This window comes from Lissotriton helveticus, chromosome 6 (assembly GCF_964261635.1).
Source record: "Lissotriton helveticus chromosome 6, aLisHel1.1, whole genome shotgun sequence".
NCBI classification, from domain to species: domain Eukaryota; kingdom Metazoa; phylum Chordata; class Amphibia; order Caudata; family Salamandridae; genus Lissotriton; species Lissotriton helveticus.
The window spans coordinates 1245464088-1245474875 of record NC_136067.1 but is presented as its reverse complement, the minus strand read 5'-3'; the positions used below and the strand labels follow the sequence as shown (position 1 = coordinate 1245474875).

General features: G+C 40.9%; 1 protein-coding gene across 5 annotated transcripts in view; it reads right to left on the bottom strand.

The window, feature by feature from the left end:
• Positions 1-7666: 7666 nt before the first annotated feature.
• Positions 7667-10788, bottom strand: part of RIN2 (Ras and Rab interactor 2) — a 1094313-nt gene continuing 1091191 nt past the window's right edge. For all 5 annotated transcript variants that reach the window (XM_078648965.1, XM_078648966.1, XM_078648967.1 and 2 more), the window contains one exon: positions 7667-8926. In XM_078648965.1, coding sequence (XP_078505091.1) covers positions 8594-8926 — 333 coding nt within the window. In that variant the 3' untranslated portion in view covers positions 7667-8593. The remainder of the gene's footprint in view (positions 8927-10788) is intronic.

Below are 10788 nucleotides of genomic sequence, written 5' to 3'. Positions count from 1 at the left end.
CGCACAGTTCGTGCCTTCCACTGGTGCCTCCAGTACCCTCAAGGTGTTGGATGAACTATTTGCAACCTGGGGTGCCCCCAGAGAGGTGAAGACAGACAATGGTCCCCCCTTCAATGGACATGAGTTTGGTGCATATGCCCGACATTTGGACTTCCATCACAGGAAGGTCACACCCCTTTGGCCACAAGCAAACGGCACCGTTGAACGCTTCATGGCCACGATCAAGAAAACATTCCAGCAGGCCTGTGCCGAAAAGAAGGACCTACAGATAGCTCTCAACGAGGTCCTCAGAGCCTACAGGACAACTCCCCATTCAACCACCGGCAAGTGTCCTGCCACGCTGATGTTGGGTCGTCCCATGAGAAACCGAATCCCAACCTGGGATGGAGCGCTGCGAGCTGCATCACCCACCCACAACCACCTAGAGATAACAGAAACGGACAAGCGCAACAAGGACAAGATGAAGTCATACGCCGACGCCAAGAGAAGAGCGAGGTCACCCTCTTTACATGAAGGAGACTATGTATTGGTGAAACAAGACCAACAGAAGAAAACAGACTGTCGCTTTCGCGATGAACCACTACTGGTCACTCAGCAGAAAGGCACTATGCTGACTGCGGAGTCTGATCACCGTAGAATTACGAGGAACGTGTCTCACTTTAAGAAGTGCTCCAGAGACGCAACAGGATCGTTGCTCGACCCAGCTGCGTCACTCAGTCCTGAAACCCCTGAACAGGAAGCTCCAGAGGACCTGAGCCAGTTGGGTGTACCCCAGACTGATGTGAACACTGATGAAGTGAGCGCCAGGCCGCGCCGATAGGCCCAGCGACCAAAGAGACTCATTGAAGAGATATGAAGGCACGCGTCGTTTGTTTTGTTAAGAAAGGGGGAGATGTTATGTGTTAGCAGTTTAGTAGCTGGGTGGGAGGAGTTAGGTGGGCAGGGAAAGGAAGAGGCGGAGTAGGGACAGGATGAGGGCAGTTAGAGTAGGGACAGGGTCGATACAGGTTGTACTGAATAAAGCTCCAGTAAACTATAACCTGTGTCTATGGTTATTTGTAGCACGATGCTACAGGCAGGCCCTTGGAGGGGGTGGGGCCTCGTGCAGAGAAGTACCCAAGATGCACTTTTGAAACTCACCCTGTCCCCAATCCCCTCCTCCCAAAAGCTTGCTGAAGCTGGTGCTGATGTCCTCGCGTGTTTTCACACCCCTTAATGCACGTCGACAGTTCAAGCCTCGGAAAACGAGCTGGAAAACTACTATTTACAGTGCTTTTCAGCTTTTTTTTCCTGCCACTGTGCAATATTGGCTCCTCACCGGGTGCCCGTGTGATAAGAGCCGATATTGCGCGCCACACAGTGGCACCATGCGAGTTGGCAGGTATCAGGTAAGTTGCAATTTATGTAAATTATACGAGACAGATTTTTACTTTGTACTGTAGAAAACTGCCATTTCCATTTTACTCGTTTTTGTTCCCTAAGATGTGCATCTCCATGAGCCAACTGTTTTTTATGTTAGTGATCTTGAATAAAACTGCTTAACAACGCATGTTGAATTGAACTGGATCGAAATTGCATTTATGTAGTTCTTACTACCACTGATGCAGATTTGAAGTGCTGGCATGTTCTGGATACTTTTGATGCAGGGACAAGTGTTGATGGAAAGAAAACGTAACACAATGCTATAGTTCAGTATTACAATGTATTGTGTGCAAAACTCATTATCATTTACAAAATGAAATGCAACAGTGTGCAGAGGGTTCAATTCCAGAAACATGAAAACATTAAAAACATCCTTATAAGCCAAACCCCCCCTCGCTCCGCCTTGCAGAGTCAACCGCACATCGATTAAAAATGCTTTTTTCAAAATATACTTTTCATTGGTTCATATCTTTTTTCACTTAAGGCATTATACACACACAGAGATCATTTCGCCTATGACCCATATCACATCAACATCAATGGAGCTCACAATTTTCAATGTGCTTGTGACAGAGTGGAGAAAGTTTAGTGTTTTTCAACAAATGTTTTAGGGCTAATTCACAAAGGGCCTCTGCACTAGTAGCGGAGGTCCCGCAGTCGTGGTGGGAGCTCTGCATTGCAATTCCTGATTGCGGAGGTCCAGCCATGAGTGCGCCCCCCCTGCCATGTGTGGGCTCCCCTCACCCGTGTGGCGTCCTTGCCATAAGTGTGGGTACCCCCCCCCCACGAGTGTGGTGCCCTTGCCACAAGCGCAGGAACCCCCCTACGAGTGCGGAGCCCTTGCTACAAGTGCAGGCACCCCCCCACGAGTGCCTAGGCCTTTTGTGAATCAGGCCCTCAGTTCTTAGCACATACAACTGGACATTACATATTATCACACATACAATTAATTTCAAATCCTTAATGTACAATGGTTTCATTGTTTCCAACACCCGTTTTCTTCTGTGAGCCTGAACCAGCAGACCATGACCTGCTTAAATCCTATGTTAGGCTTTTCACGCCTTCATCCCACTAACATCTCAGTTCGGATACCTTCATTTCGCATCATCAAGTGCTTCTACTTAAAGCATGTCTAAAATCAGGCTTATTAAAAGCTTCTGCAGGGACCCAATAAAAAAACTTCACCCACCACCCACTCCTTATTCGAACTATGAGAAAATGTTCTCAGGAAAAAGTGTTCCTTTACCAGGGAACTTAAAAATCTGGTGCAGACTGGTGAAGTGGCTGCCGTTAGCTAGATCATTACTAATTAACCAAACAGGCCTTATTTATTATCATTCAAATAAATTTTGTGGGAGAAACAGAGGGCGCTGAAAAGCACGGAGACAGGGCAAAGAATCCTGTCTTACTGCTCCCCTTGTGACGGTCCACTTTAGAATGTTCTTTCTTCATTTTTATTGACCATTTAAGGTCAATAAAAATGAAGAAAGAACATTCTAAAGCGGCACCCCATAAATGCCTTCCTGATCGATAACGTCAAGTACCTCAAATAGTTGTCTTTGTATGGAGCATAAATATCAGTATTTTCTTACATTTAATTGGCTGCTGACTTTTTAAACAATACTACAATAATTGTACCAGTGCAACAATAACCCTTGGAGTCAGTCTATTGTTTCGCTGTTGTTGAGGGGCTTTCCTTCAGAAATACGGAGGACGGAGGAGAAGAATTGACTTTGATGTCATAACCGTAAGACTTTAGCTTCCTGCATGAGCTTAGATTATTTTGCAGCTTAGGTATGGGCACTCTCTGCACTGAGCTTTATGAAATATCTGTTTGACAAAACAAACCTAAAGCAAAGGTACTCCGGGGTCAAATAAGCTGAATTTCTGATTTGATGGCCATTCTCAATGGTCGATTCTCAGATGTACAACACTCTCGCAGAGGACACCCATCACACCTCTTATTTCTATAGTGAATTCTACACTCAGTTTTTCCTCTTGGCTTTCACTTTCTCCCCCTCTTTTAACTCTGTCCTGTTTATAGATGTTTTGCTTTCCTTTACATAGGCACTAAGGCCTGCTTCAGTGTAGGTATTGAGACGAACACAAGTAATACAATTATTTTGATTTAAAAAGTTTTAATGTATTCCTCTAAAACCAGCAAGAGATTTATTTCCCGTATATTAGTTAAAATCACATGCATAATTATAGCATACTTTAAATTAAAAAAAATATTTTAAACCATCCAGGACAGTTTACCTGCAACTGCTATAAACATTTCTATGAAAAATAATAACAAACATGAAGCTTTTCAATGCATGACAAAACAGAGGGAGTTTGTTTTTCGTTTAACGTGAAGAAAGTATGTAACCATCCATGTGAACTGTGAGAGTTGAAAGAGGCACTGGATAGTCTTGTCACACTCAGGCTGGCGAAACGCACAGCATGCCAGCCAGAAAGACACCAAAAGCTGAGATGAACTGATGTAGGGCCTAATTTTAAGATGCTTGGCACAAAATCCCTTGCTTCTAAAATCTACAGTAGGATTTGAGAGTTGTCACCAGAGTTCCACACGACAAGTGCAAAGCACTTCCCACCTTGTCGGGGGTAAAGAAGTGCTATAAAAATAGAATTCATATAAGATACAGTACAGTTAGCACTACCTTACATTTGACACAATTAACTAAAGAGCAATAGGGTGCAAGCAGTGTGCATGTGCAAACCATTTTCGTGCAGGTCTTATCAGGTTTTGAACCCTTCGAGATAATGAAAAGGTATCTGGGCTTTTCTTCATTTAAATTATGCATCTGTGCAAAATGTAACAGTAACAGCTCAATTTTATTTTCAGTGTACACCAACACACTGTGCATGTGTTTATGCATTATGTGCACATGTAGTCTTAATATATGGCATATATGAAAAAGGCACACATGCCTAAAATGACCTTCGGGCATGCATTTCCACTAAAATATGCACAAAAGATATTTGCACATGCAAACCTTCCCACAATACGGCTATAAACTAACGGTGATCACCATATTGCATGAAATATATCGCATGACTATTAAATCACATCCCCGACTATAAACCCATCATAACATTCCAAGTTAAGTATACAATTGCTATTCTCACTTCCACTCGCAAGGTTGGTATAGGTGAAGTGAAGAATAGTAATTCTATAATTACCTTGTGCAGCAGAAGTAAACATTACACGGTTGCAATATTTATGGAGATCAATATTGTCAGCCATGATATAACAAAATGAAGCCCTTGGAAGTATCAAGCAGCCCACAGTTATTGTGTGGGCAGTGACTGTAAGGACAGTGACAGTAGTCCTGCAAGAAAGATCCAAGAAATGAGAATCCTTATTTTTAGGACGAAAATTACAAGACTTTTGGGCAAATGCAATAATATTAGAAGATTTGCATGAGATTGCATGCAATGTAATTAAATTGCTGGTATTCAAAACAGAGCAAACTGATGTATTTGTATTGTTGGTTGCAATGTGACATCATGCACCAGTTGCAAAACTCTGATCCAATAGAGAATGCATTTCCCATTCCCAACAATTCTATGCATCCAAGCCCCTCCTTATGGCGCTGAACACAGGGAGAGCTCTACGACATTATGTGGATCGACAACCCTTCATTAATCATTGATCCATTTCATTACAGCCTGTGTCAGACTCTACAGAATGAGGTAAAAACAAAAATTATGCAGTGCGGAGTTTCCTCTTTTAGAAAAAGAAATACAGCTAATGTTTGATTTTAAGACTTGAACCATCAAGAACACCATTAAATAAATAAGTGAATTTGAACTTGAAAAATTCAAAGCTTTGCTCAGTATGTCTTTGCCACAAGTCCAATAGGATTTTTGTGGTTGTACTTCCTACAACTGCAGGGCCAGTCCTGAATGTAATTTAATATAAAATATACAGACACTTAATAAAAAACAAGAGGTTAGCTCTCAGTACAGTACCAATGTATATCACCAAAGGGCTCAGCGATAATACCTGCACCAGACCTCTATAAGGAGATGGCCACATCTAAAAAAAAGTCCTTTTTGAATGAATATTCATTGTTATCGCTGATATCAGTTTCTTATGTTTAGATTAGATAGGTCAGCAAACCCTGTTCAAAATGTAACAGAAAATTGGTTCCGCAAAATCTCCATAAACTTCATTATTCGTAGAATGGCGTCAGTAAGTAGTGCCAGACATCCCAAAGCACAAGCCAATGGGAAAGAAACGTGTTAAATGGCTGGTGTCTTTATAACCCCGCTTATTAAGAAACAAAGCATCTACATTACTGCCACAAGATTGTTTTAATCATGCTTCTCTTACGGTAGATGCTTCTTTATCTTACTGTGTGACTAGATTGACAGAACTTTTGGATTAGACATTCTATAATCTGTGCCTAACCTCATCTTTCTGAAGATGGGAATCCAACATGCTGTGATAATGTTGCTAAATCAAAGATGTCAGGTGGATGTAGGTAGGAGAAGAATGCCTTTCCTTCTTTGTCCTACATTTAGCTCTATTCCAAAGTAAAGGAAAAAGATTAGCAAACTTTGAAGGTTTCAAAGATATCACTGGGTGGACACTGGAAGAGGTAAAAAAAAAAAAAAAAAAATGACAGGCACTGCCTGGTCAAATTACTTTTGATATCAGAAGGCTGGTGCAGTGGATCATTTAGAGGTTACACTACTTGAACCCAAACAAGGAAATCAGAGTTTGACGTCAAACGGGATCCTACACAGGAGGTTCAAGCAGACGGATTGAAGCAGAGGCTCTAGAGTAAACAAAGGTGGGTCGACAGTGCTACACAACAAGACAACAGTTTCCTCATCAAAAACTACTGCGACCTGGTCTCATATTACAGTGTTCTCTTTCAGATTCTCCACTCAACAATGTTTTTTAATAGAAATTAAAATTACATTTCTGGTTTGAAAATGCCTGGCCTAGAATAATGAGAAGAATCAAGGTTTGGATATAACACCTACTGAACAAGCCCCCAGGCAGAAATTCACAAACTCCCATTGAGTCCTCTACCATGGGCAACTGGAGGAGTTTATCAACTGTTGATGGTAGTCACTTAATTATTGCATTACCCTTCTTGCTCAATTTGTGCTTTTTACCTTCAAGGATATCGTAGGCTTCTGAAAATGTAATTCATAAGCTACAGAAGAGGTAGTAAGGCCAATTTCAGAGAAATGTCTCTTGGTTAGCATACTTCAAAACTACTGGTAAAGATCTTATACTTTGGAAGAATCAGAAGTCAAATCTGTGTTTTGTCTTCTGGCACTAGTAGACTGAAACATTTAATAAGTGACTAAGCAGAATCACTATCAGCAGTTGTGAAAAAGTTCATCCCAGAAACATATTTAGTTCTGGCATGTTAAGCCTATGATCACCTGATGAACTTTGTCTACTTAGTACTTTCAAAACCCATCCTCAGTTTCAAAAATATCATAGCATTGTCTGGAATAAGCATACTATGTGGTGACAAGACAGTAGGTTTGTTAAAAGCCCACAGGGTGAAAAACATTTGCCAGAATGCCGGATACAAATTTGGCAGGACACGGGTATTTTAAATGCATTCCAGGAGCAAGTATTCAAACAGAGTTCTCATCTAGTGGGACATAATCATTCAAAGCAGACTAAATGTAAATGTCGGAATTTGTAAAGCGTACAGCTACCTCCACCGGAGGTGTCCCGGCGCTGTCCGTATACCGCTTAGGAACCCTTCCTGGCTTTCCTGGGAAATGTCCACTCCTGGGCACCCCCCAGGTGCAGCCAGGCATCCCAGCGCTTTTGGGGCCGTTGTGGAGACTAAGCAAGCTATTGCCCAGAGTTGCAGCGTGGGACCCATGATCAGAACAGGCACTGAGGCGAGAATATCCAGGCAGGGGAATTAATGAGCCGGAGACCCGCCGAGGTGGGAATCAAACCCTGGTCCCTGGCCAGAGCTCTGCATCAAGGTCTGCCTGCTCTAAACATTGAGCCACACTTCTCCACTAGAACTTAGTTTGCTGATTTTGGATTAAAATGAATACCGCAGTCAATGGGCATTTCTTGGTGAGTCCACGAAGCAAACCTCTAACAAATTCCATAATGCTTGGAGTCAGTCATACATGTCATAGGTCTATGGAGTGGTGATCTAGGACCTTCAAGAAACTGAAGATGTGATTTGAGAAAGAAATTATGTAAACAATGCCCTAATGCTGATTTAAATGAAAACGTGAATCATAGTTTCGTTTTTTTTTACTAGCAGGAACAAAAGACATTAAGGCACAGTTTCTAGACCTGTGAAAAGGTCTAGAGATGTAGAAAGCTAAAGAAGGTGTAGAAAGGTGTAGACATGTACAGGTTAAGAAGGTACTGGGATGTAGATCAAGAACTACATGCAAGGGATTTTTCAATTTCAGCAGACTGAGTAAAAAGTAGAAAATGCATTTGAGCCTGTCTGTTCCAGCAGCAGGAAATGGGTTATACATGGTGGCTTTGACACCATATGTAGCAAAAGCATACATAAAAAAGATACATTTAATTTTATTTTAAAAAACACATTTCCTTTCTGACAGACTTAATCAAGTTAAGATTTCCTCGCCAATATAAAATGGAGTGATGGGAAAGTCCAAATGTTCATTCTGCTCAGAATGTTACATGGCACTCTGGGGAGCATCTGTACATAGTCTAAGAGGTATTGCATATCAGGAAGTATCTCATTGGACATCTGTGCTAAAGACTACGGCCTGTTAGGTAGAAAAAGAAGTAGAAAAAAAAGCTGTTTCTTTTTTTAGCACGTATCCGACACTTTGAGAAGAGAAACCCGTTTAAAAAAAGAATCCTCTGAAGACTTTTGTATTCCTGCTTGAAAGGCTAACCATGTTAAACAACAGTATGGTCTTGCAGGGAGCCAGCTCCTTTGGCAATTAATGCCCCTTCGAGAAGTGACACATTACTTCATTGTGTGTCTTCCAACTTCTCCCACATTCACCAGAAAGGTGTCCAAGTCCAGTTTAAGTGCTGTTCTATTTTTTTCCAAACATTACTTGCCACCATGAAGAACTTGGCAGTCAAGCTCCAAGTCACCTTCAAGTCAATGGCTAATGTGGACATTCGTCAAGGGTAACAATTGTAAACAAGTAACCTGTGGAAACCCCAAGTTGTTTAAAAAGCTAAATGACCATATTCAGCATCAGTGTCCTCGTAGTGGAAAATTCCGGCAAAATTGCTGTTTACGCGTTTGTAGACAAAGTGAAAGACCTGGGGCTGTGGCCGACTGTGCAACTCTGCCTTGATTTTCTGAGGGTAGGTGTCTTCTGTGAGCTGTTGCCAGGTTTCATCAATATAAAGAAAGAGGCCAAAGTTCTCAGAGTCTTGCACTTTAAAGCGCTCAGCACAGATCTGGCACACCTCCTCTGTGGTTGTGTATGGCCTCACAAGAAGCGTCTTGCCTGTGCATCCACTTTCAACTTCTTGAAGAGCGACTCGAAGGTAGTTCTGTGGGAGACAGAAAGAAAATGATTTAACCATAAATCTAGATTAATTTTACAGGACACAGACACAACTCAAAATGCCTTACCATCTCAAAGCAACAACACATGCAGCCAAAACTGATAAATTGCTAGGACGGTTAACTGGATGTGTTGCTAATTAGAATTTTTCAAAGTGCAACAGTTCATGCATATTGTTTTTTAAAAACTCAGATCATCCAAGCATCATATCCAACACAAAGATTAACTATCACAGCAAAGGCCAGAATGGAAATAAGGTTGGATAAGCAGCTACATAGCGCAGCTTGGTGTATTCCTCTATTGCTCTCAGAAAAAATCTAAGATGCTTGCTGATAGATTCAATCCCTATGACTCTCAATTACCTATTTTTCTGATGTGCTGTTTCTAGGAGAAGAGAGTATATTGATATGCTATGAGGATTCGGACTATAAGCACTGGGAACAAAAAATGTCAAATGGCTTGCAGAATAGTCCATTTTTTATATGGTGAAGTACTAAACAGTAGACAGATTTAAATTGAGTCAAGACACTTGTCTGTAAGGGTACTCTCGATTGCCAACTCCTAACTTGGGTACATCCTGTTATGAGGTTCTGACATACAAAGACGTTTTTCAGAGTAAGCTTGTTGTTTTGCTTCAAGTAAACTACTGCATTTAGGAATTAGGTTTATAGCAAATATAAAAAACAGTTAGCGGCTGGAGAAATGGATGTGATACAAGTAATTTAAAATTGATATTCAGGTTTATGAGTAATTACATGAATGTTAATAATGGTAATTAATGATATAACTTTACTTTGTAGACCATGGCAAACTTTTTTCTCATGAATCACATGCTTTGGTTATGTGCTGTGTTTGATGGATCAACATACAATTAAATTAACAGTGACTTAACAGGCTCGATGAATGGACACTTGGGATACTCAACAACCACCAATGTGACATTCTATCTCTTGGCTGTAACCAAAATGGGTTCTCGGCATTACTTGTGTAGAAAGCAACATAAATTGATTGTGATTCAAACACAACATCCTTGATTTTGAAAATACATACACAAGCAAGCCTTTAAAGGACAGCTATAAACTGCATCAAACTGTTTTACAATATGTGGTCAGCCCATAAATATGGAGACTCATTAATCCCAGTAATAACTTTTGTATTGTTTTTTTTTCGCCATGAGAGACGAGCTGAAGCACTGCACCACAGTTTATATGGTTAAAATGAGCAGCCATAAGCACACGCACATTGAATACGAACATACTATGCACAACTTAAAAAGGAAGCATTCCCTCTCACCTGCACATATGGAACCCATTTTTCAAGAGCCCCCACTTACTATCTTGTCTGCAAAATGCACACAAACGTCCACATTTGGGGGAAAAAACAAAGAAAGGCACTAGTTTTTTACATTCTGAAAAGGAGACCAAATAACTTATTCGTAATTGCTTTGTTCTGGGCACTAGCATAAGAACACTCTTTCAGAAAAATACCCCAGAAAAAGGATTTGATCTTTCGGGCTTATTTCATAATACAATTAAGGCACATAATTAATGGCATTATAGATTATTGATAGTATGTAATGATTAGTTCCACAATTAGGGCCAGTGCATCTCATTTAAAATTAGAGATGCAGTGGAGCGGGCTCTCAGTGAACTGATTGCCCATCACCCCCTAAGGGCACAGTTAGCATCATGCTAGATGACAGGAAGTCAATCCATGTGCCAGCACAGCAAGCAAAACGGATTAGCACAGTTCATTGAAGGAGACAAATGTCTGAACTACAATATATAAATTGAGACTGATCACAAATGTGATTTCTTTATGAAAGATTCTGACTTATTGTGAAAATTA